Below are 27,799 nucleotides of genomic sequence, written 5' to 3'. Positions count from 1 at the left end.
CCACGCTCTTCGCCACTTCTGCCTTTGTCTAGGCTTGCCACCTTGCATGCCGTCTCTACAGCATTAGGTCGATCCATTTCAAAGCGGCCCTTGGAGGTTTTACGCCGCTATTGAACCGCAATAAAGCAGGACGCTGCCGAAACACCGCTGTGACAAGCAGTCAATTCTGCTTCGCAAGGGCTCCCTGAAAAATCTGAGGTAAACGCTTGTGACGGCCACTAATCCACAAATACGATCCAATGAGGAATTTCCAGTACTTCCACCAAAATTATAGCTATTGTTGCAAGTAGCTGAATTTATTCCCCTACAGGTAAAACCTTCACTTTTCACTATCAATAAAGCTGCTTCTTTCACAGACACATACAAAACATGCCAGATAAAGTAATTCACTATTCCATGTTACCTCAGAAGAGGGCACTATTCCAGGGGAGAAAGAATATATTTTATTAAACTTCACACTCTGCAAGTGGTAAATTGATTCTTTCTCATATCAAAACACCTCAAGTGGGAAGCTGAGACACTAAGCACAGAATTCAACAGTTCTTGGCTTCCGAGATCAAGGCTTTTCTGTGTCCCTTACTGTTTTGAAAGGGCTGAAATAAAAATAAAAATCTATAAAACATTTTAAAAAATAATTGCAATATAGCATGCAATTTGGCCAACTACATTATCTCTTAGAAATCCAGCATAATTGGAGACAAACAAACATTACTGTTGATCTATTTAATAACCTGTCATTTTTATTCATCCAAAAGCAATCTATTGAAGGCTTCATCACAAATCTGAATGAAGTTGGTAACAGACGGTATCTGTATCTCATTTGAAATGTAAATGAGTCATTCTTGTCTTTTGGGGGACTAGGATAGAAGAGACTGCTCTTCAGTCTTGTGGTTAAAAATAACTTCTCGCTCATCACGCACAATATCCCCTTTAATGATCCCTGCTTAGTATTACTTTCATGATGACCTGTGAAACAAATGGGGACACGATGCATCCTCCAAAATTCAAGGAAAGTCAGATATTTAAAATAAAAATAAATACATGTGACGCAAGACTGGGTATTGCATTACATCTAAAAATAACATACTAAGATTCAGGAAACAAAAAAAGGACAAAATAGGGGTGTGAGATGCTGCACAGAAGGGCTTCAAACTATTGCCAGTCTTGAACGTTCACTAGAGATGCTGCTCCAGGGCAAATCTACTCATCTTCAGGCCCTGCTGAACACTGGAATTGTTCCAGCTGGTTCCTCAGCTGTTCTCCCTTCCCTTACAGCAAGCCGAAAAGCCATTACCCCCGAGCACGAGGAGGCTAGATCATATGTCACCTTCGCCTGTATTCATGCAAATATCTTCTGATAGTCATGATAAAACGCTTGCCCAAGCACAACGGCTTAATGATTGCAACACGTTCTCAACTGAGCTCTTCTGCAGTAGTTTGTCAACATTAAAACTATGTAAATATCAAAGCGGACAACAGCAATACATCATCTGGGAATTCTAACAGTAGTAATCTAATTACAGCCTTTATAACATTGTTTTCTCACTGCAAGACGTTTAAACTGTAATGAAGAAGAACTCGAGCACAATCTTACAGGAGGCTTCCTTGTAGCTTTTAAGCCAGTTTTCTGGACTGGGGACGGAACAAAGCCTTTTTCCTAGGAGGATGGATGGATGGACAGACTGGATCAGAGATGCTATTCTGGGAAAGATTCCACTCTGGATATGTCGGTGGAAAGAATCACTATCCCACATCACGCTTGCCCCATGTTGGGGGTCCTGCACACTAACAGGCATGTAGAAACAGACAGTCGCTTAAGCTATATCTTCAGCTGTATATGAATGAACTCAAGTACTAGAGGCTGCATCAGTGTGCTGACTACAATATTATAGCGGGGTTAATGTACTCCGTTGACAAGGTCCACTGTTGGCGATTCCCAAACCTTTGGGATCAGATAGGACTGCCCACCATAAAATCACTAGGCAGCGAGGTGGGCAAGAAGCTCTCACAAATCAGTGGTGATTATGTCTTCATATTGCATAATGAATTTTGATCTGCCCTACTACGGATGGTTTTATGCATTCACAGAAATTACATACTCCAGTCATTAAGGCTTTTTTCATTCCCCACATTTTTTTAATATTATTTTTTCTCCAATACTAGAAACCTTCTCTTTTTAACAAAACCTGAGAGATGTAAACTCGCATATTCTGAAAGTTGCCTAAATATTTCAGGTATACACTATCCTGCAAGTTTAAATGAAAATTAGTGAGATAGTAATTTGAAAATCAGAATTAATGATTTGAAATGCTTCAGAAATTACAAACAAGTTTAACTGCATTATGAATAGACCTGCTGCGTCCCACTGCTTTTCCTGCCCTCAAGAGTCTTGCCCAAATGATTTGATAAATAACACCCAGCTAAGATATTTAAACCAGAGCAGAAATTGTGGCTATGCTTCTTTGTGGACCCACCTGATAAATCAGGCACAGCTATTTTTAAAGATCAACTAAAGACTGCTAATCTGCTGGCAAGCTGTGGAATACCATGCCACAGTGGAGTAACTACAGTAGCACTGATGCTTGAGCAGACAAAACTGCAGCAAAAACTGTGGATGGGAAGCCTAAGGAGAAAGGGACAGAGACATGGCCAGCGCGGGGAGCAGGGAACCTTGACTACGGGGCTTTGGCTAGGAGGACATAAAAAGGAATTTAAAAAAAAAAAAAAAGGAAGAACAGGAGCAATTACTGAGAGAGAACTTTAGGAGTAACTTAGGAGATCCTTTGGAACAGAAGGGGTTGGGTATAGGAGTTGGGGTGTGTCGGAGGAGTGAGAGATTTGAGCTTTCAAAGAAAAGGGGTGGGAGTCCAGGAGCAGAAGACATTTCGGGATGACGAGGACCTGGGCTTCCACGGGGCATCCTGGCAGCTCTGCCTGCTCAGGCACCAGTGCTACCCTGGTTTCTCACCCCACCAGCTGCCTAGTGCTGCCTCTTCCCCAACTCGTGACTTTAGTTGTGGAAAATGTATAGCCCTAAATATTGAAGTTCCATAAAATTAATTCGACACCAAAAATACTCCAGTATCTCTAGTCAGAAAAACAATGACACTAGGAAAGTGTCACTAGTTTGAGAACTGAAAAATGGGATCTTCAAGTAGTAATTTACTTAATAGTAAGAAGAACCCTAACTAGAACAACATTTTAATTGCATAGACACAACTGTGAGTCTTTTACTGTGCAGTTATAATTTAGGTGGTGGCTTCTTTTAGAGGATCTCAAGGTTAAGACTGTGCAGAATGAAGGAGGGGTTAGAGCACTGCAGTTTTAAACAAGTGTTGGGAGATCATTTAGCTACTCTACGGTTCAATAATGATGATGATACTTTGCCAGTTAAGGGGATACTGAAAAGGTAACTTCCTAAAAAACATTACATTGGGTTTGTAAACTTTCTTTTTAATTCCAAGTATAACAAAATATGGAAAAGTCGACTGGGGGAAAAGCAAAAACTTCACTTTCATTACTGGTAAGTCACTGAAACCATCACATTTTCAGCTATATTTCATAAGAGGAACATTTTTAGACAATTTTTTTTTGCCCAGAAATTACTTTGCTTTAAAATATATTCTAAAATTATGACAAGTTTAATGTATTACTTCATATTGCATGACTTCAACAACAGACCTTGCCTAAAAAGAATGACTTCCTTATGCATATTCTGCATTAAAATTAATCTATTCAAAACACACACCCCCTCTTGCTAGCATTTTTTTTTTTCCCAAACGCCAGGGTAGTCATATTAATATTAGCGTGCCAAGTGTTAAATTGTATTTAAAAATATATAAGATAAATTTCAGTACATATAGTACTTGACGATGTGGTATATTTAAGAAGCAATTTCCTTAACAGCAAGAAACCTTACTATAGCCACATGACAATAAGACACAGCAACCTGAAATACATGATATTGCTAACCTTCAAAATTGTTCCAATTTTTTGTAACTCCTGCAGTATTTTTGCAGACTGTTGTTTACCATCCCACTTCTATCCATTGCCACCAAGTATACAAATAACAAGAGTTGAAAGTCTATTTCCTGTATACACAAAATGCGCACTGCTCCTTGCCTACTCAACTGGGGATTTCATTTACCATCGGGTCACACTAACTTATCCCTAACTAAGGACCATAATTTCTTTTTACAGTTATAATGCAACCCTTCTTCACCTTTCCCTTCAGCCATTCTCCCTCCACGCCGCTGCCCAGGACTACGTGACCAACTTTCCCAGCTCCCAGAAGGAAGGAAGACACAAGAGCAACAGGGAAAGCTGTCTGCTAAAAGAAAACAACAGGCACCACTTTCGCACAAGCCATTACTTGGCCTGCATGCCCAGATCTCCCCGCTGCAGGAGTGGAGATGCACAGCTTTCACCGTGCTTCTAGACGGCTTTTTCCAAGTGCTGAAACCCCAGCCAGGACCCAGGGACAACCCTCAAGGGTGGTGGCCAGTCTAACTTGCTTCCTCCGTCCTCGCTAACAACCTTACGCAGCGGCTCCAGGGATTCTCCAGCACCTGATGCTCAGCCTGCACACACCGGACGGCAGCCGTCTGCCCGTGGGCACGGGTCCCATCTCACAGAAACAGCAGCAGGCAGAAGCCAGACCGGGTGGCGGTGGGCTTTCGTCCTGGCTTCGGTCCTCTCCCACGCCCACTGAGGCTGCAGCCATCCTGAACGGCGGGGATACATCTGGCCTGGCAATCTCACTCTGTTTTGACAAAACAGGTTTAAAAAAAAAAAAAAGGCAAACAAACCGCCAAAAATCCTCATGTAAGAATTGCAACACAATTGCAAATGTACTGAATACTGAAACCTGACATCTTATTAAATAAATCCCATTTTATTTATAAATCCCTACGACATGTGGTTGCTCAGCATGGTAAGTAAAGGAGAATACAAACCCTACAACAACACAAGAGGCAAAGCTGGTTTTTTCTGCATTTCTACATTATGTGAAATCGCTAATCTGTGATTGCTACTGCTAGCTAAATAATAAGTCACAACAATGATGTAAATTCTATGGATCCAGAAAGATTTTCCATTTATAGCAGACTTCAGTGGCTGCTACACGTCCCTGCAACGCTGTAAAATGCCATTTGCAGAATGTTCACATGGCTTGAGAAAAGTAGTATTTTCTGAAATGTGATTAAAAGTAAACACAGAGAGATGAGAAGAAAAGGAATTAAGAGATATTAAAGTACAGATTCTTTTGCTATCCCCTCTGGAGAAATATATCCTGTAACCATCTGCCTACATCACCAATGAGCATGAAACTCTTATGCTTATCTAGAGCAAATTGTGTGGTAGTATAGAAATAAATATGATTCTTTTCTGCATTCGGGGCACTGTTGTTGTTATTGTATTTTATTTTACTCCAATTATTAAGCCATCCTTATCTCAATCCACAAGTTTTACACACACACACCCCCCCCGATTCTCCTCCCCATCCCATCGGGGCAGGGGGAATGAACGAGCAGCCCCTTGGTGCTTAATTGCCGGTTGGGCTTAAACCCCGACAGTCCTCTGTGGCACCCAACGTGGGGCTCAAAGGCTAATCAAGTGCAGTAGTGGGAAGGGGGGGAAGAGCGAACGAGGAGATCAATCTAACTGACGGTGAACAACTGATTGAGATAACCCGCTACCTTTGGACCGGCCGGCAGCTCAGCCCCACGCAGCCGCTCGCTCGCTCCTCCCCAGTGGGATGGGGGAGAGAATGGGAAGGGTAAAAGTGAGAAAACCCGTGGGCTGAGATAAAGACAGTTTAACAGGGAAATCAGAAGCCGCGCACACGAGCAAAGCAAACCCGGAATCCGTTCCCCACTCCCCGCCGGCAGGCAGGTGTTCAGCCACCTCCAGGAAAGCCGGGCTCCAGCACGCTGAGGAACGGTGACTTGGGAGACAAACGCCATCACTCCCAACGTCCCCCTTCCTTCTCCTTCCCCAGCTTTATCTGCCGAGCATGACGTGCTACGGTCTGGGATATCCCTGGGGTCGGTCGGGGTCAGCTGTCCCGGCTGTGTCCCCCCCCGACTCCTTGTGCCCCCCCAGCCTCCTCGCTGGTGGGGTGGGGGGAGAAGCAGAACAGCCCTTGGCTCTGGGCAGGCGCTGCCCAGCAGTGAGGGAAACATCCCTGGGTTACCAACACTGTTTTCAGCACAAACCCAAAACACAGCCCCATACCAGATACTGTGAAGAAATTTAACTCTATCCCAGAAAAAACCAGCACAGTTATCAATCAGGATTTCACTTCCCAGTCTTCATCTGACCAAAGAAACATGATCTTTCTCAATTTTTCTTGTGCACCAACCTGACCTTTTAATGCAATTTAATATACAAATTAACGTCATGCAGACAATGTATTTTCCTTCCCTTGTCAATACCCTGGGTCATCCAGCAGACCTGGCAGTTTATCTACATTGGACCTCACAAAGACCCAAAATTTTATCTGATATTCTTAAATAAGTTTCTAAATGCTGAGTAAATTCAGGTTATTGCAAGAAGAAAATAAAAGGCATCCATGTGTATCTAAGTAAGACTGTAATCTCCTCTATGTAAAAGTCATTTAAAACACTGTATTATACTTGTTCATAGATGTGTCTAAGTAATATGTAGACACTGAGAGGAATTGTCATTAGATAAAACGCAGTCATACTGGGTAATCAGGGCGTGACACGAGAAAAAAGACTCGAATCTCTACCTCATTTAATTGTGATAAGAATTTTTTTTTTAGTTCTTTATGGAAAGTAGATGTTTTCAGGCACATGTATGTTTAACATGATTTATTTAGATGTTCACCTTCTTTATATGAGAGACTGTTTAATCCATTTCATCACAATAAATTATTTGGGAAAAAAATTTGATGATCAAGACTAACAGTATAATAAAGAAAAACGTATACAGTGCTGTCACAGAAGAACTACAATCCTATTTAGTTAGGATCAATTCTATCCCAAAACAACAAAACAAAACAAAAAATTACAGAACCTGGAAGATAAAGCCATAATCTTTTGCTTGCTTATATTACCAAGAGAAAAAAAATCTTGCCACACAGCTTTTTTTTCTTTTCTTTTTTTGGGGGGGGCAGAACTGCAAGGGTGGTCAGGGGAAATATGACAGAACTCTAATTGAGCCCTCAGATCTTTGAACTTGCAACACTATCACTGTCACTAATGACACCTAGAAATTGTTACTTATGTAAACTCATCTGTACTGAATGAGGCAAAAAATATTGTAATGAAGACTACAGCTGACTGCAAGACAAAAAAATACAGGGTGATGGAAAATAACAATGTATCAAATCAAAGAAAGGCTTTCCTCATTAATAAGTGGGAGAGGAGACAACTGTAATGGTAAACACGAGAAGGTGATGCAAACTTAAGAGGAAATGTATGAAAGGAAGAGCTGAAAAGGCAATACAAAGGAATTGTGAAATAACCAAAACAATCAGAAAATAGGCAAAGGGCATTCATACTACAAGTGTGCAAACTGATAAATTACAGAAAGCACCTCAAATTTGGATATTACAACAGGGAAGAAATCTGGAAAGCATCAATGTGGAAAGAGACTGTGCAGATTACAAAATGTGGATTATGTTACAATGCCACATGAAGACATGAGACAGGGAGACTGTAGTTACTAAGTCATCACTCCCCTTGCTACCTTGAATATGATTCTTGCAAAACAAAGATATTTGCAAATTCAAGTGTTACAGAAATCAGAACATCTAAGAAGAGACTCAGGCTTGCCAATTTAAGCAAAGATAATGCCCTGAAAAGCAAGATAGAGAATTTATATACATATATAACTTAGCTAAAGTGGTACGTACAAGAAGCAAATAAGAAAAATGCAATCTAGAATCCAACATGATTAATACGTAGTCAAGTTCTAAACTGTTCAAATTAAATCTGCCAGAACAATATAATCCAAGAACTTAAGGTATTACACAAAATTCACACTACTGGTAAATGTGTTATTTCACAGCAAGTTTATTTTAAGCTATAAAATCAATATGAAGCTTTGTAGTAGTAAGAGAAATGTACCTTTTTCCTAACTGGCACAACAGCGCATGCTGCATTGCATGAAAACATGATTTTTTTTTTTTTTTTAAGCCTTGTGAATGCATGTATGTGGAGGGACAGAGGGTGGGTTTTTTCCCTGATAGACTGAAAAGATTTTTCTCCCGCTGTCACAAGCCTTCTGTTTGCAGGTTTCTAGTGCTGTAATAATTCAGCTAGTGAGCTGTTACACAAAGAAAAAAGAAAACAGATGGTGAAAATGTTTCCTACAAGCTGCATAAGACGACCTCAGTTTACTTTCTTGAGGGTGTTCCCTGTTTCTGTAGCTTTTCTGAAGTTTTAGGCACAACTGTGGCGCTAAATAAATGAATCCTAGTATCTGGATTGCCACAGGATCACTTTTCTTTTAGTCTAGGAAGCAGATAATGCAATTTTCCCCCATGTGCTTGCAGTTTGCAGTATGCTGGCTGCGAAATACCTTTCAGTTTCACTTGCCAGTACACAAACCTACAGTGCTATGCAGGTATTCAGCAACATTGCTTACCTTAAATTGACTAATATGTGTAAGAAAGCAATATGGTCTGCTGGTTATACATTTGTTGACAAGCAAGGTGCTAAGTTGATAGAGTTTTACAAATGTAAGAGATAGAAACAGACATACATCTGATGTAGTCGGGCTCACTCAATATGAGTTGTAGAAGATGTATGTCAGTTTTATATATGCATATGAAAAAATATAATTTGTAAAATCCTTATGAATAAATTTTTATAGGTAACTTAAATGCACAAATATAATTATGTCATAGAATTGTGTTACTGTATGATTTCAAATGTGTTTAAGTATACATTATTCTTAAAAATCTGAACTTAAAATGTAAGTTACATAAACAATTATACATTATAAATTGTAAATTTATTAAGAACTAGAAAACAGATGTGCTTTCACGAGATTATTTGTGTTCATTTAGTGACTTTGTTTTGTTTTATTTTACTATGTGACAAAATTTTTTGTATACAAAGCACTATATGTTTCTTGTTTATTGGGACACAGCTTTTATGTTTATATGGGCTTAATTCAGCAATAGGCTGTCTAGAAAAACAGGAAGGAGAAAAATAATAGACCAAGATAATGGTCAATTCTCAGAAAACATTTCAGTGTTGCTGAGGGACAATCCCAGAAGTATTTATCTTTTATGATTTTGCCGCCTCTTTAGGTAATGTGCGAGACTGATTTGCACGTTGATAAGAGAAGAGCTGAGAACAGGAAATGCAAGTGGACTTTGGCAGGTTTCAAAAGGAGCTATCTTTCAAAAGGGAACCAGTAACTCCTTGGGAGATCCAAATCAGGGAGAAGGACACATCTCCCAGCTTCATCACTGTGGAAAAGCTAAGCCTCCTGCGTCACTGTCACAGGAACTTAAATACCAGTTAGGACTGTGTTTGTCTTTTAAAAGCTTTGCTGCTTCTGCAAAAATAAAAAGTGCTTGAGTGCTGAGAAGAAGCATTGATCAGGCTGTCTTCATCCGAGCACACTAGTTGTTACTGCTCATCCTCACATTAGGAAGGGACACAGTTGCCCCAGTTCAGCTGAACTTGCAGGGTGAGAACAGCCAACGTGAAGGAGTGTAAGCGAAAGCCGAGGCTCAGCTTCACTGATCTGGAGGATTTGGGGCAGGGTTATGTTTAACCCCCCCCAACACCCCCCCCCCCCCCCCCCCAAACCAACAAACTGAAATACTGGAGGTTTCATTCAGAGCAACCAAAAAGCCAAGAGAATTGCACACAACCAAAAAGCCCGTATATTGCACACACCTAACAACGTGCCTAAAACTTCAGAAAAGCTACAGAAACAGGGAACACCCTCAAAAAAGTAAACTGAGGTCTTCTTAGGCAGCTTGTAAGAAAACACTTTCACCATCTGTTTTCTTTTTTCTTTGTGTAACAGCTCACTAGCTGAATTATTACAGCACTAGAAACCTGTAAACAGAAACAGATTTGACACAAATGGTGAAAAATGACCAAAGGTCACACAATGTATGATGTTACACCCCTTCATCACCTAATTCACAAAAATAAAAACATACAATATCAGATCCAATGGCCACGTAAAGGTACAGGCTTTCCCACGGCAGGCAGGCAAGCAAAGTCAAAGAGCTCAAACCAAGAGACTCGTGCAGTGTCATACCAAAACCTTCCCTCCTGGAAGTCGGGTACACTGTCACATTTCTGGGTGGAAAACAATTCCAACAAAAGGTAAAGTCTTGCATGGCTACCCTAAATTATACTTCCTAACAAGAAATTCTGGATAGCTTCTTTAATGGTTCTCTGGTAGCTCCATCATACAAGTAATTGTTAACTAATATGTACTACAAAATTATTAAATGTTTATTTCCCAATGTCAAATCAATTATTAAGCACATAAGGAGCCTTACGAATGGCTTAAATTATTAATTTCCATTTGTCATCTGGTCCCTTGACTTCAGCAACATCCGAACAATATGATGATATTTGAAATTAGCATTCCTTAGTTTCAGTACTCTCAGAAACATTAATATTCTTATTGATAAGTCTTATTTCCCATTAGAGAGAAAAATCTTGCCACATGCAGTTTTGCATGTTTATCTGAGACTCACATTTTTATTGTACTTCAATGGAGTTACCTTAACGCTTCCCTTAGCAAAATTCATTCACATGACTTGCACAGCAAATATCACGCTGCACACAAACTATGCAATAATCTTGATGAAATCTACTATCAGCTCAGCCTTTGTACTTAATTGTACACTCCGAGATGGAAAAATCACTACAGGAAATGGAGTAAAGAAAAATAAACTAGCAGGGAAACAAGGGTTTCATAAGGTTGTTCCGATAAATGTGCAGGACACATCCAGTCTCTTCTACTCTATATTACATTAAACCTCTCTCCTAAGCCTTATAATGAATGCCTGAAGAGATCAGAAATATAGCAAGATTATCATCACCTGATGTTATAATTTTTGAGACTACTGCTCCAGAAGAACGCTGGGAGGATAAGACATTTAAATAGCAAAAAACTGTGAACTTTTTTATAAGTCAGAAAATCCATCTCTTCAGTTTTTAAATGAACTTCAGGCACAGGTCAAAGTAAATTGTCATTTAAACTAGTTCAGTAGTCCCCAGATGCAAGTAGTGCATAGGAATAAAGAACTAAAAAGATGCTCCTGGACCACTGAAGTCCATGCCTCTGCTATCGAAGACACTGAATGACTCTCAGCTGAGGACAGCATTCCACTGTAAAACCAACTCATTATTTTAATCCTTATTATCCTGAGGATATTAGCCACTCCACAAACCCAGTGCCCTAATGGCTAAGGGATTTATTCCAATTTCCAGTTTAAGTTTTATTAATGGATGGCTGATTTTTTTTTTTTTTTTTTTTTGTGTGTGTGTATGTGTCAATAATCCTTTATCTTCTGTAGCCTCTCCTCAAATCTGATGTTTGCAACCACGGATTATCTGTAGATGGCAGTCACACCACTCTCAGCGTTCTTCTCTTCTGCTGATCTATACCCAAGTCAAGCTCTTCTCATCTCTCACAAAACTCCCCGTTCTCCTGGTGATCTTGCTTGGCACTCTCTGCATTTGTTCCAGTTCCAGTTTAACTGTTTGAATGCAGGTGACCAGAAACATACATAGTTATCCAGGTGAGGTCTCATCCTTAGCTGGATACTTTGCCATCATAACTGAATCTTTTCTGGATGCATAGCCTAATGACCCAGTGACCAACTAATGCTTCTCCTCTTCATTCTGCTCGTCCCTGCTCATTTTCTACTGATGAACTCTCAGCCTATAGCTGAAATTTCTGTTAGCTCCCAAATGCAGGCACCTCACATTTCCTATTACTAAATTTCATCTAGTTGCTATTACTGCAGTCCTCAAGGTCACGCTTTTCTTCCCCATAACGTTCTGATCTTTTGCTGTATTAGGAATCTTTTAACTGGGTCATCAACAAATTTCATTATAGCAGTGACATTCTGTCACCCCACCACTAGTAAAAAGCACTAATAAAGGCAAACATTCCCCAGAGAGCTCCCTGAGAAATTCAGCCAGCCATCTTTCTCCCACCTGATGCTCTCTCAAGTCATACTAGCTGCCATCTCCCCTCGCCTATATGTACAGTTACTTTAATAATGTTCATCTCCTCTAGCAGTGATTCTAGTCTTCCATTTGGCACTAAAACAGATTTATTTTTTTTTTTTAAGGAAACTGCTTTCCCTATTTAAAAAAGAAATCAGTTCTCTTTCCACAAACAGCTATCACAATGCATTGCCATGACATACCAAAGGTTAACAATGGCACATTAGTTATGCTAACAGGTTGTTTCAGGGCTCCACACACTATTTTACTACATTAATCTACTATATTACCAATTTTAATGACTGGCAGGTCTCTAATAGCTCAGCTTTTTCCTGTCTTCTATACAGATATAGCCATACCAGACTTGATAAACACATTTAAATGTCTTGCTATTAAGCCTGTGACTTTGTATGTCTATAAAAAAATGAATATGAAGGTAAAAATCATCTGTTCCTCTCCTTCCTCAAATATAACTGCAAATATAGCTTATACTTGCAGACTGTGGGTTTCTTTTCTATCACACCTACACCTAAAGCACAGTGTCATCTGCTGGGCAGCATCTTCCCCTTTCATACAAGCCTCCTGGTTCTCCTTATGCTTTTTCAGATGACTATTCACCTACAAGGTACTGAACCATGCTCCTACAAGATTTAGCTCCTTGTTCAGGATACTCACTCCTGATAGTCTGATGAATCTTGAACTTGAAAAAATGTCAAGTCTCCCCCATGCTCCAGATCCTGAGCCGGCGGTGCAGCTGACAGCAACTCATCCTCGCTTTCCCACGCTGCAGGGACTTCACTGACACCCGCCCTGCTCTCCTTCGCAAGCATCCAATTCCTTTTTTTGCGCTGCTTGACCACACAACACGTTATTAATCATGTACGGCAGGGCTGACTTTAGATAAGGCAGTTCCCAAGCAAGGGGCAGAAATTGAACGCGTTGTAATTCCGTACCAAGAAAATACTTCCATTTCTGCGGACCCATCGGCTTGCCCCACTGCCTAATAGAGGAGCTAACTGCCACAACCGCAGAAACGCTGTGTGGGCCCTCAGCCCTCAGCACGCGATAGACCGATATCCTCAGGTGCCAAGAGAGTATCAAAAAAATGAGAATTATAAATACTAATACAGAAAATTTTGCCCACACTTTGTAAACCAGGGCTGCTCCAAGGCCCGAATTGAACAATTCCATACCAACACATTAAACAAAACAAAAAAAGTGCTTTAGATTCAGCTCAAAAAGTAGCATTTAGGCTAAAATAGCCAAACATATATTCTAAACACATCGCTCTGTGGATAATTCTTTTTCAGAAACCAGAAGCGTCAAATCCTGCTTGAAGTAATTTCTGTGCTGTAACTGAATATAGACAAGGAGGAACACATCTGGTGCCTGGGCTGTGCAAACGTATTTATAATTAAGTAGAATTGAATACCAAAATCCAGCAATGATAGAATTCATTAGACTAGTATAATGCTGTATAATTACTCTCTTTTTTTATATCATCCGCTGTATGCTTTAAGAGCTCTTTTTACCCACCAATATCAATGTGCTATGACATATTTACACACACCCTGTATAAAAGGCTGAGGAAGTATTAGACATGTCAGAGGATGACATGGAAAGGCGACTGTTGTACAATAACTACACTGTCAGTGAAACAAGAGGCAACCAATTTAAATTCATTCCCTGGCAGGTAGCTCTAGAGAGAGGTACTGGATTTACGTTTTGTAAGGAAAGGTGCTCCTTCCTACAGGAGGGAGAAGTCCTAGCATGACGAAACCAACACATCGCCTTCTTCCACCCGCCCTGCTTCCTCAGCCTGCCTCGCATCGCCGGCCCTCCACCAAACGCACCGTGCACCCGTCTCCGCGCATCGCCCTCGGGTCTGTCCTCGCTGGCACCACCTCCGCGCGTTACTGCTCACGCCTCGGCTTTGGGAAGAACTGCCCGCCCGCGACGGCGACGGCTCTCTCCCAGCCTCCGCGCCACTCCCTTCGCTCTCCGTCTTCCCTGCCGACCCCGGGCCGCCGTCCCGCAGCTCTCCCTCCCGGGCGGGAGCCCGGCCAGCGCAGGTCCCGCCGCCGCGGCCCAGGGAAACCGGGGGCTCCTCCGCCACGTCTGGCACCAACAGAAACCTGGGCTGGCGCCAACCAGAGAGGGCTGCCGCGCTTCTTTCAAGAGGAGCGTCAGGTACCAAAGACATTTGCCGTCGCTCTCCTCGGTTGTGTCGTGTCGAGACACCCGCTGCCTCACCAAGGCACCCTCCGTCTCCCTCTCAGTGCTCTTGCTGCTCTTCATCGTCCGTACCGAGGAGCGAGGGAGCTGGGGCTAACTTAAGAGGTAAGGTAGTCGGTACGCTCGACAGTGCAAATAGCCCGGCTCCTCTCGTAGGTGGGTTTGTGACTATGCCCACGCAGCTGAGTGACAATTACTGCCTTCGGATCAGGCTCAGCGGGCAATTACGGAGCCTTGCAGACCGGCCCAAGGGACAGAGCAGCCGTCCACAGCTGCCTCGCCTTCCCCGCAAACAGCGGCCAGACGCCTGCCTGACGATAGCTCTCTCTCCAAAGCTGGAGCTGCAGTCCAGCGAGAGGCAAGGACATGCAGACAGATAAAAGCAGTCTGCAGGGACGGCAAAAAGATAGCCGAAACCAATTACGATTTGCACTTATTTCACATCAGCCCACAGGTGTCTCACACACACACAAAAAAAAAAACCCACGACGGCCCTGACCAGCCACTTCATTTCCAGCCCTCTACTCTTCGTGAAAGTTACTTGAGCTATGGGCCTGCAGGCTCAGGAGGACCTGCTCTGCATTAAATATATATTGAGTCCATAACCAAAATAGTCTCTCCGAGGTGGTATTTTTATCGTAAACAAAAGCAGCAAAGTTCACACCTACAGCTCCTTCAGACAACAGAGAAAAACTGCATTTAGCAGTTGCAAACAGCCAAAAGGAACATTAAAGTCATTAAGCCAAGATTTAAAGGACGCGGGACTCCCTTTAAAAGGGAGAAGGCTCGTGCGCAAATTAGAGAATAACAAGTTCTTTCTATAAACTATGGTATGCAGAAGATTTATCCTTCAGTTGTTACTAGTACAATTAAGAAATGCCATCTTCTTAACAAGCTTAGGATTCAGGATACACGAAAGATGATGAAAAGAGTTATTTTTAAATTCTGCTGGACCAGAACAGAAGTTAGGCTGTAATTTGAAGAAAAATAAAATAAAGCACTTGTTTAGTAAATAAGTGTGCATGAACTGGCTCTTTTTTAAATTTTCATAATTTTCTAATTTGATCTGTTGACAAAGACGTATTTGAAACAGAACTAATTTAAATTTTACATCATGTTTCTTTTCTTTCATAAAAAGCATAAAGGAACAACAAGAACACCCCAATAAGCCAAGCAAAATGGCTTTAAAATTCACCAAATGTAAAACTTCAACAAAGAAACTGTCAGTGATCACCGAGGAAAGATTGTTCAGATTTGCCTTCATGTATAATTATAGGAGAGAACATCAATTATTGACCTACGTATTCTTGATGCAGAGCAATCAAAACACGAGCATCAGAGGAATACCCGGCAGTGTTTTAACCGCTCACGGCTATTTTACAAGCATTCAAAAACATCAAACCTGCAATTAGTCTATTGTTTAAGGTGTCAAATTCCCAGAAAGATTCCCGTAGTTCTGTCGTTTACTCTTAACTGACACTAGGCTAAAGTATACCCAGAAAACTGATCGACAAAACAGCGCTGCTATTCAAAGGGGGAAAAAAAAAAAAAAAAAAAAATGGTTTTGGGTAAGCGAAGGGTCCCACTGCAGGGAGCCACCCAACCTCCAACTCCTCACAGCGGCCACGGGCCAGCCTGGCTGGCACCGGCCCTCTCCCACCAGACGCCGAAGACACCGGCACGGTGGGGTTAAGCCGCGTACCCGCGGCCAGCTCCAGGCTTTCTGGAAAAGCCCTGCCCGCTCCGGGCCGGATCCGGCGCAGCACTAGGCACGGCAGCCGCCCGGAGCCGGCTGCCGCTGGCAGAGCCATCAAGGCACAGCTCCCTGCCCGATGTCCTCTTCTCCCAGCGAGACTTGCACGCGAAGCGAGGGGCGGCCTGAAACGTCGGAGGACTTGTGTCCTGCCCAGGGAAGACCGTGCCCTCCCCTGGAGCTCCGCAGCCCCTCCTGCCTCGCACGGCCCGCCACGTCCCTTCGACGCTGCGGGAACCGCTACGTCTTTCCTAAGAGGAGAGCGGGGCAGGACAAACCATCTTCACATGCTAAACAGAACCCCCAGACCGAGGCGTCGGCATCCCTCGTGGACCTCTTTTGTGCCACATGCTTCTGAAAATCACTGTCGTTATCTTTCAAAGGACAAAATTAAACTCAGTAGAACTTGCAGTGGACAAATAATACAGCTAATTAAATATCTGCATCTAGGCTTGTAAGCCTGAAATATTCTAGCATGCCAACCCACAACTGGCAATGAAAATAAATAAATCAAAAAAGTAAGGCCATGTCAATTATCTAGACTTGATATTACAAAGATACAGGGACTCCCATGGTGAAATCTGTATCTAGACAAAAATATTACACATTCTGATTTGCCTTTTATTACATGCAAGAGTGGCCTGGTTTGGTCATTTCAAATACTCAAGAAAAAAACAAAACAAAACAAAAAAAAACCCAAACAAAACCCCACACCAGGAAGGCAGTTTCATAAGACAATTAATCCCTGAACCTTCCAAGAAAACAAAAATAAAAGTCACCCACAAAGGTAAGGGCTCCAAAACTAATATTACCAACATGTACCAGTAATTTACATCATTTGAATTAAAGATTTTAAAGGAACTACTTGCATACTTAAAGTTCAGTATTTGCATAAGTCACTGCAAGATCTGAATAAAAAGTCAGAGAATTTGTTTCAAGTCTATCTTGAAGATCTGTCTTGAAGGCACCCTGGATACAGTACTACCATTTAAAGGTTATACCAAACTCATGGAATCAGCATGAAATTTACAGAAGACATTTATGTATTTAAAAGCTTTTTTCATCCTTTGAAGAGTTTTACAATTATTGTATCAGGAGTATCCCCATGTAGAGAAGCTTGGGAAAAGGAAAAGGATACAGCAGAACACAGAAGAATCAATCAGGCACAGCGTTGGCTATTGCACATCATTTATTGATATTTCAAAAGTGCTGCTATCAAGATGCAATTTAAAAAACGTGAAGGGTACTTCCCTGCTTCCCCACTCATTCATTTCCCTAGAAATATAAGGGAACTCACCGTCCTTTTTTCTCATGCGTTACTAGAAAGCATCTTGAAGACCACAGAAAGCCTGCACTCAGAGCTCAAACATTTTAAGCTGAAGAAGCTTAAATCAGTGGTCTTGAACAAAACTAGCGTTTCTGCCATGTTAATTGGTCACTAGAATCAAATATTCCCTCTACAAAGAAGTTGGTGACTGGAATCAAATGTTCATTATGCAAAGCACCTTAAAAATATAAAAGCAAAATCCTTCAAATATTTCCATATACTAAGTAGGCACATCCCTTTGGTATTTATAAAACAGATGCAGGGAGTCTCAGCACACAAACACTTAGTCACAAAAACATTTTATGAGATGTCCCACAAAAATGAATGTGAATGCTTTTGCATAGAATGGTTCTTGGAAATGTACCCAGGGGAAGTAAAATTAATGACAGTCTTACCTGGTCCCAGGGACAGATGATTCCTCCAAAACACATGAAGAGATATCCCATGGCAACAAGACATACCCAGACCACCAGAGAAAATACACGAAGCAGCTTCTTAAATACAGGTTCTACGCAGACAAGGATAAATATAGCGAAAAAAATTGCTAGGGCCGTTGGAACAGTTATTACAAATGCCACGTGGTCTTCAATTTCCTGGAAACAGAGGAAAATGAAAAGGAAGTTAAAAATGAATGTACCTAAAGGTCAGACAGCAATAACATACTCTAAATTAATTGCACAGGGAGATCCCAGAAAGGCATGACTGAATATCAAAAGTGAGTTGAATGAAAATGGGATTTCTTTCACTGTAAGAAGCTGTTATGTGGAGTATTAACTTCATAAACAACTATTAACCACACTACTGCATGGTACTTCTTTAACTAAATTGAGAAATATATTCGCTGAAGCAGATTGAGAAAACTGTAAATCGCACAGCAGTAATGCACCAGGCCCACAGGACTGAGCAAATTAAAAGGCAAACCATATCTGCCTTTCTGCTCCAGAATTCAAGAGATTTCTGTGATTAGTGTGGTTTGCAGGTGAAATTCAAGGATCCCTGTTGAAGACTGCAGCTGTCAAAATGCCTTCCAAATCAACCATGCGTCCATCACACTATAAAAGCCTTTTTGACAGTGATATTTGCCAGGTACTATACATTTGCTTCTGTTTAAAGTATTTATCTGGAAGGACGGGCTCTAGATTACGTATATACTTTTTCTCCTAGCAACTGCTTACTTCAAAATGTGCAAACAACACCCAGAGCAAGGACTAGAATAAAACTTGAAGTGAGATTCAGAATAAACAATATTTAAATTTATTTAAAGAACTTACATAGAAGTTATTACACTAGTATGTTTAAATCACCTAGTGATGGATGCATTAAAAAAGAATAAATATTTGATGTTATATTCCTCTATGTGTTCAAAAGTATCTCTGGTTGAAGTACAACAGCACTAAATCAAAGTCTGGTCATAGGATCTTTACTCATTCCCCCCAGCTGTTGCGAATTCTAACAGCCTCATTTGTAGCAACAAGGACCATAAAAGCAGGCCCCAAATGCTACTGCTGCAACACCATGAAATCCTCCACTAACCACACACTTCATGCAGAAAAGCCTTGTATTCATTTTTCATGCTGGTAAAATCTTGGAAACAATCTGAAAGTACCTATTTGATGATTTGTACGATATCCAAGCACAAAGAAATAACATTTCTTTTTCCTTTGTTTTATAGTTGCTTCCTTAGTACCCTGATAAATGTTGTTTATCGATGGGTTTTCAACTTAAATACTTAACATTTTACTTAAAAGCTTTTTGATGTGAATTTTTTTTTCTTTCTTATAAGACTTGCTACAGTTAGAGCAAAACTAAAAATTTACAAGTAAATTTGTAAATTTACAAATGCTGTCAGCATTTGGGGGGTTTGGGTTTTTTTCTCCCAGATCTAGTAAGTTTTACAACCACACATCTCTGGAGACACTTGCTGGAAGGTTCCTTCCCCCTCCTCCCTTCAGACTTTGTTTTTCTTGTGGCCCTGACTGCACATGTACTGCACATTGCAACACCCACCTGCTGCATCGGGCATTGAAGCAATTACTATTGCAGCACTGATGATCAGGATATAAGCAGAGTCAAGAAACTGTAAGTGATGGTGCTAACTTTGAAATACAAACACTAATCTTCCAAATATTAAATACACACATTAAGGCTTTCAAACACTGGGGTAGTTGTACTGTAAACAATTTATGGGCTTAAAGTTAGGCATAGAGGTAAGTGTCCGCATGAGTACAGAGCTGTTATGAAGTAAGATACATGCAATCTTGCATAGTCAGAGACAAAATATAAAACCTAACCAGTAGTAGGAAGAGCTACTGATTCACGTCTCTGAATTTTGTGATTTTTGATCATTCCCATCGCTGAAATTTGTTTCAGTGAATTGATTTAGTGATGTCACAATGAATGCCAGCCCAGATAACACCAAAAGCATTTAACTTCCACCTTTGACTTCCGCAATTCCAGGTAGGATTGCAAAACTCTTGTTCCAAGGTCAGAGGAACTAGTCCCTTCAGCAGCGACAGGACAACAGTAAGTTCCATGCACCATCTGTTACACAGTCAGGGTCGCAGCACTGAAGGAACCCACCTGCAAGCTCCTGGAGGAAGCCGAGACTCAGGAAAACCACAGATTTAAATGACGGCAAATGGCTATTTCAGTGCTAACAGTCACGCTACAACTATACTAGCAAGAATATCCACATGCACTTCAACAGCAGGCTTCTCCATTTCAGTCAAAAAAATAAAAGTATTGTGCTTTCTAGGACAATCTTGCTTCAAAACAAATGAACAATATTTAGATTTCAGTTTAGAGCATATATATGGTCACATCCCTACATACTTCTATATGTATTCTAGCATTAGATCAATCCATCACAACGTTTGTTCCAAATTAACACCTCACCAGCCAATTTCCTTTTTTTAAGCATACACTGATCTCAACACTTAGCTAAGCCATTTTGATCACTAAATCTAAAATTTTATTTCTGCTTTCTCCCCTTCTCTGGTTGGCTATTGCACAATTTTGCATTTTGTTTTGGTATACAGATGCAGAAAAAAAAAAAAAGACCACGACGTGTCAGCTCTTCATCACAGGTAACTGAATGCAACCTCGCCGACTGCAGCAGGAGGCCACCGCTCCGAGCCGATCACAAAACAACCTGCTTCCCATGTCGCAAGCTGCAGGCATCGCACCGTACGCTGTGCGAATCCTGAGGTCAAACTGAAATTTAAAGACAGAATAGTATACACATTAAGCAACTAAAAAATATATGAGAAAACAATTGTTATTACCATTTGAATCCTTTCCAGAAAGCCTTAATGTGTACAGGTGGATTTTTCACAATCCTGCCTGTAAAATACACGTTACTATCAGGTCAACAAAAGCAGGCAGTGTGAGGCAGGGGTTTATTTTGGAAACTGTTTTTAACAATATTTTCCTATTACTTCAGAGGAACGAAATGTTTATGAAATTGTAACTTCCAGAGCAGGACATGTAAAACTTGTAGCTTCCTGATCAATATTTGCAATCATCCGTGTGTTTAGCAGGTTAAAAGGTGATGTTGGATGCAAAGACAAATCCTGAAGGCTAACTGTTCTCTTTCCCTAACCATTTCCCAAGGAGGTGGGGAAAAAAAAAACCAAAACAAAACCACCTTCCTTCTTTTTTTGTTGCTAGTCTCAGCAATTAAAATACACCAGAGGTAATGGAATTAAGATATCAGCATGACTCTTTTGAACATAATGGCTAAGCCTGCAATATATGGATCTTGCCTGACAGCTCTATCTTCCCGAGTGTTTTCTATCTTGCTGTCTTTTAATTACTGAAGAAATTAAAAGGTCTACTGTTAGAAATTTTTCTAACTCCCACAAATTCTTCAAAGTGTGTGATAATCTTACCCCTAAAATCTGAAGAATCACTTTCACTCTTCCTTCCAAAGCCCACAACCTTCTCTCATTCTACATCCTGTTCTTTCCTTTTCCAGATAATGCCATGCCCTCAGTTCAATTTTAAACAGCAAAGCTGCTGTAGAGCATTTCACTGTTTTACATAAAACCATACAACTTGACGAAGTACTCTATAAAAATGAACAAGCAAGCATTTAAAATACCAGTTTTAGCCTAAAATCTTTTACCATGGTCCCTCATTCTTTTGGTACTTTTTCCTTTATTCTTTTAGTCTACTGGAATTTGACAGCAGTCTCTATACAGAGGACTCCTGCTGGGATCTGAAATAGCACATGCTTTGAATTAACTCGAACCGTTTACTGTATTAAATTCCTACTAAAATCACCTTTTGCTGAGATCAGTGAAACACTTTCTAAATGTAAATACAGGAACAAGTGAGAACGTTCTTCAGACATTAAAACTATGTACCATTTCATACATGTATTTTCAAAAATGTTGAGTGTTAAAAAAGTTACAGGGTTCAAGGATTACTAACTTACTGACCTCTCTATCAAAACAGGATGACATCTTCCTTTAACCAGACTGACTGAAAGAATCTATAGCAAAAATTGCCCATTTTTCCTGTAAAGCCTTTTCCAGGACTTGAGAGAATTAGAACGATTTTCAGAAGACGTATCATCTCCCTTCCCTTGTAAAAGTGGACAGCTTTTCAATTCTCTAACACCTCAAGGAATAGTTCTCTACAAAGCCAAAAAGCTGCAAAATTCTTTTGGCTACTTGTGACTCTTATCCCATGGTTTTATATTTTAGTGAATTTGCTTACAGCTGACTGCACTGTGTGCCATCTACTAGACAGCTGGAAAAATCTCTATTTTATTAGGGGGTGCCATGTCCTGCTCCTGGCCAAGTAGCTGTACAGCTTCATCTAGGACTTCAGCATTTAGGACAACTGAAAAGTTTTGGCCCACCATCTCAGATTTCTTTTCCATCAATTCCATCATTACTAGTCCATCTTCACTTTAGAAATGGCACAGTGTCTTTAAGGCCAGATGCTGTTTCCAAGACCAGATGCTGTTTCCAAGGCCACATTGTATTTTCTGGATCCACAGCTTAGAAAAACTCCTCTGCCTTTCATGCCCACCATTTATCTTTCATAACGCAAAGCTTTGCTTGTTTTTCTTGATTAGCTGCCTGGTTAGAAGCTGTCTCGTGTCTTTTTTTTTTTAAGCTTTTATTAAGCTTTTTGCAACATGTTCAAGGACACTAGCATAAAATTAATTGAACTGTACCTTTTAATCAAACTGTCCTGAAGTTTGTGTCAATGAAGCTTTTGATTTTCACTAAGGCCCTATGTAATTGCATGCCTGAGATTTTTTTCCCTCTGATGCAGCAGCATTCCCTGTTTGGCTTGGTAGATCAATGGTAACAGCATCAGGCTCAAATCCAGTTGTTTCATGATGTCCGATGTCCTGAGAAATTCAGTTCTATTAATGAGTCTGATGTGCAATCTACACTTGCTGTTAGCACACAGTGATATTTGACTCCTCGCTAGTCCGCAATCAGTCCAGCAATTTGCACATCGCATATATGAGGCAATTCAGCCCAGCATCACAACTGCCAAGCTGCTCCGTGATGTCATATATAACCAGCAAGAGCAGTTCTCCATTCATGGCCAGGTTCTAGATCATTTTGTATTTGTTAGTCTGTTGTGTCACTATTAAAGCAGTAAGACTTCAGTCAAATCCTTCAGGTGGCATTCTGGTCACCTGCAGCATCTCCTCAAACTTGAAAGTCATGAACAACGTACGCTGTAAAATCCCACCGCGTAAGAAGGTGGCATTTTGCAACAGTGCAGTAATTCTAGTGAAATCAACAGGAACTCTTCTTTGACTTCACAGGGTCTGTCCCAGTTAGCGCATAGGACTAATAGTGATAATACAATGACCAACCATGTAGGTATTCTGAACACCCTTCTCACCACCTATGTACTTGACTACAGTGCCAAGCCAGTGGATTCTTTTTAGCGAGTCCAACTACATATAGATGTTGTTCATCTTCTCACTTACTCAGTAGAAAACAACTGCATCCATAGTTTTCCAAGTTTGCCTGATAACTATGAGTGAACCTCACCTGCCTCAGTGTTGTAGCAATGATTATCAGGAACACAAAGTCTGACATACCAGAGATCAGGCTTCTGTGCTTAATGCAAAAACATCAGACCTCACAGAGAGTTTGGAAAGGCTCCTTAGAGGTGCTGAGGAAGAGTCAAAAGCCATGGCTGCTGTGCAAACAACAGTAACGTAAGGAAGGTTAAAAGAAAAGTTCTGGAGGCAAAATATTGTTTGCTAGTGAAGAAGCAGAGAACTATGGTAGCATTCCCAGAAATGCTCCCAAAACAAGACCGGTTGGCAAGCAGAAGTTCAATAAGCAGCTAAGAAAATATGTTAGAAAATGAATTCAAAGAAACAAGGAAATTTTGGGAATAGGGAGGGAGCCTCTAGAAGGTAGCTGAGCTTAATCTAAACCAGAGAAGAATGAGTTTGCTGGCACTTCAAAGGTAGAAATACAGTAAGTGGTTTAAGAGAAGCAGTAATATCATGGAGACCTGTAATTCTCAACTAAAGGAAAGAACAGAAGTTAATTAAACTCAAGCAAGAAGGAAATGGCAAAGAAAAGCCACAACAGACAGACTCTTGAAAAAATCTGCAGAGAAATAAAGCACCCACGTGAAAGTATACACTCTTCTACATAAACGCTAAAAGCCTAAAAAGCTAGATGGAAGACTAAAATGCCTGTTGTTAAAACAACATTATTTACACAATAGTCTTCTGGAAAACTTGGTAGAAAAAAGACCAGCAGCAGTATAGTGAAAAAGCAGAAAAGACTGAAAGCCACACACTTCAGCAGGGATTGAAGAATGGCTTGTATTAACAATCTAGGAGAATCAACAAATAGCGTAAAGTTCCTATCAACCAAAAAACCAGACTGAACAGCAAAGGCTTATCAAAATAAATGACCTAGAGGACTGGTCATCCAACCAGGACAGAAACTATTTGAGGTTCTATGAAATGCAGAGGTAAGAAAGGCTGTCAAAGAAGAAAACACAGCAGGTCAAGGGACACTTCAGTGACTCCCAGCTAGACTGGTTAAGGGTCACAACAGCAGCTGGAAGCTGAGACCACTGTCATGTCTCACACACAGCTGAAAAACAAAACAAACAAGCAAACAAACAAAAGACCACCCATACAAAGAAAGAGAAAACACTCAATCTGATCTCAAGAAGTGGAAAGAATCTGGTCCATAAAATGTTGTTATCGAGGAGCTGCTTTATAACAATGACAAAGCTTGTTAAGAAAGCAAATGAAAAACAAAATCCAAACACTCAGATTGAAAGGGGGAGCTAGGAGCTTACAGATTAAAATCTTTGTAGGTGGCCTGAAGACACTATAAAACTCACAGGCACAGGCCAAAAGCTAATCAATTCCCAAAATAGACTTGAGAAAGACCAAAACACAACTAGAATGCCTGAACAGCCAAGCAGTGAAGCTTCTAAAACCCATCTTTCAAAAAAAAAAAAAAAAAACCAAAACAAAAATGAAACTGGTAAATAAAAGGGATCATAACATTTATCAGGATTAATATAAATACTTAGTAATGCAGGCCAGGAAAAGAGCTTGAGAAATCATTTTTAAGAGTATAAAAATAAGCAGTATATTCTTTTTGAAACTTAAGCAGGAGTTAGCAGCCTGCTAAAGGACTTCTAAGCAAACAGATGATGCAGTTATTGAAAAGAACAGTTAGAGAAGAGCAGACTGCAGCAGAAAGGTTTGGGGGTTGCTTTTTTTATTTATCTGTGTTCAGTGTGGCGTAATTCTTATTCCAGAATAATTATACAGGGGGAACACATCAGAAGATCTGTCTCAAATTGAACTATCACTATAAGGCATTACAGACAAAAGCAAGAACATGAAATGTAAAAAGAATCACCACAAGCAGATAGGGTTCACCAGAAAGGGCCAACAGGACTCAAAGGAAGAAGAGCTAAAACTGTAGTAACATGTAACCTTCACCCAAAAGTGCTTCCGTATCCAAAGACAGGAATGTGATCTGACACCGGTCTCTCCTGGGATCCCTCTCAAAGACTAAGAGAAATACCAGTAGGTCTGGTATCTATCCTGGGAAAAATTGTTAAAAACAAAGGTCCCAGAGTGCCCAAAAAAGTCCTCAGGAATCCTAGGGTGTATGTTGTTCAGCATATCCATAAACAATTCAGGAAAAGGGGTGAATAGCAATCTGAAAAAGATGAGGGGCAGCTATGAAGAATTACAAAAGGATCTCATAACAGTCACTACTGAGCAGGAAAATGGCAAGTGAATTTCAGTGGAGACGTATGTCAAGTGTCACAGCTCACACAAAATAACCCTAATTCTATACAGATGACAACAGGCTCTTGGTTGACCAGTAACACTGAGAAATGGAGGTATTCAGTGTTTATCATAGGTAGACCCATGAAAACATCACTTTGGTGCTCACTAACAGTCAAAAAACAACCCAAAATGCAGAAAATATGAAAAGAATTAATAAGAGAGAACATCACAATGCTACCTCAACGCATGACGAACACCGTAAACAATTCTGGTCCTACCACCACTTCCAAATGAATACAAAAGAACTAGAAAAGATAGGTTTCCGAGGATGGTCAAAGCTGCAACACAGTGGCTAGACACTGATGGAGTAACATTTGTTTTTAACGTGTCTCTTCCCTGCATGGAGTGAGCACAACTGTGCTTTGATACAGCTCTTTTGATTTTTAAAGGTAGTGTCCATCTCAGACCAACAGGTAACAACAACCTCCACTTGAGCTGCCTGCATGCAAATGTGTAGCCAGGGAACCCCCTGAGCCTATGACCATTCCGACTGTATCATATCTCATGGGATAGAGGACAGACACCTATCCCTGCCAAAAACATAATTAGCAGAATCAGGATGTGTATGCTTGATATTTTATATGCATAAATATGCCCTGTGAAAACCCCACGCACCCAACCAGAATGGGGAGCAGCTTTTCCTATTTCTTTATACAGCCTCATTTGCCGTATCGGCAGTTTTCTCTCTCTTGATTTATTTTCCAGCGATTAGTATCCTCTCATCTTGTTAACCACATGTCATATAAAATCCATCAGTGCATACAACCATTTATTTAATAAGCTGGGGTTCAGAGGGCCCACAGGGGTCAGGGATGGGACTGTCATGCCTTTTGGTCATCCAGCACCAACTCAATCTTCTCTCAGGCTGGCAATTATCAAAATTAGCTATACTTTAAGACATTTAACAGCCTTTGAAAAACAAGATGGTCCAACCCAGTTACTAGTGACTACAACACTCAGCTGGTGCACTTGTCCTACCCAAAGACACTAGCTGGCAGACACAGAAGATAAACCATGTCCCAGAGAGCAACCACAGTTAATTACATTCTGCTCCTTGAAGCATTCCCTTCAGAAGAGGGCCGAGACAGTATGCAGCAAAGCGAGGAGAATTTTGTACTTTGATGAAACTAATTCTTTCAGGCTCCAGAGCTAATTAGCACCTACTCGTATCATTTAGATTATTTTTAATGTAAATGTAGTGACCAACATATCCTTCCTGCATGCTTTATTCTACATGTATTGCTTCTGAATTCCTCTCCAAAAATGTGGCTTAAAACTTAGTTTAGCTTCTTTTTCAGATGTTCTCAAAATCCTTCCTCCTCGTATTATCAAAATAATCTTGAAGAAACTCTCCAATAAATACAACTACTATTTATGCAACATCCCAAAATCTGGATACATGAAGATAAATTGAGTAAAACACTTATGAAAAATGTATGCCTTGCAGTTAAATATATTCAAAATATGTCATTGTTGAAAGAGCTCCATCAGTTAAACATCATGGATATTACATTACTTCACAGGACTCAAAGACATGTTTTTCAGATTAACTGCATGGCAACATGTATTAAAAGTGAAATTATGGCCTTCCTTGTACCCATATAGACCTGTAGAAATCAGAAAAACTGAAGTACTCGTTTGATTCTTTGAGCTATTTAATACTGACAGTTACATATTTTGGCTGTCCCTTTCAAACCAAAGCTAAAAGGTGGCCTTCCCTCACCACTTTACTCCTGACATCACAGCTTGAGAATCTGGCTGTAATCAAGAAAAAACATCAAGACAGAACTTGCTTAAAAGTAAGGATCACAAAATCTGAACCAGGGAGCACATGAATTTCAGCACATGAGGAAACAATGTTCATTTTAAAGGTCTGTTTAATAAAGAAAAAGATAAGCTTCTTTCTCTAACGGGTCTTTTAAAAATACATTTTGCAAGAATATTCCACAGATTCAACATATTGGCATAATAAG

The 27,799-nt window shown here is 40.5% G+C and overlaps 1 protein-coding gene across 2 annotated transcripts in view; it reads right to left on the bottom strand.

The window, feature by feature from the left end:
• Positions 1 to 27,799, bottom strand: part of ADCY2 (adenylate cyclase 2) — a 216,699-nt gene that overhangs the window by 178,661 nt on the left and 10,239 nt on the right. For both annotated transcript variants that reach the window (XM_030041979.2, XM_030041980.2), the window contains exon 2: positions 17,896 to 18,093. In XM_030041979.2, coding sequence (XP_029897839.1) covers positions 17,896 to 18,093 — 198 coding nt within the window. The remainder of the gene's footprint in view (positions 1 to 17,895; positions 18,094 to 27,799) is intronic.

Source organism: Aquila chrysaetos, chromosome 18 (genome assembly GCF_900496995.4).
Source record: "Aquila chrysaetos chrysaetos chromosome 18, bAquChr1.4, whole genome shotgun sequence".
Classification (NCBI taxonomy): domain Eukaryota; kingdom Metazoa; phylum Chordata; class Aves; order Accipitriformes; family Accipitridae; genus Aquila; species Aquila chrysaetos.
This window is presented reverse-complemented; position numbering and strand designations above follow the sequence as displayed.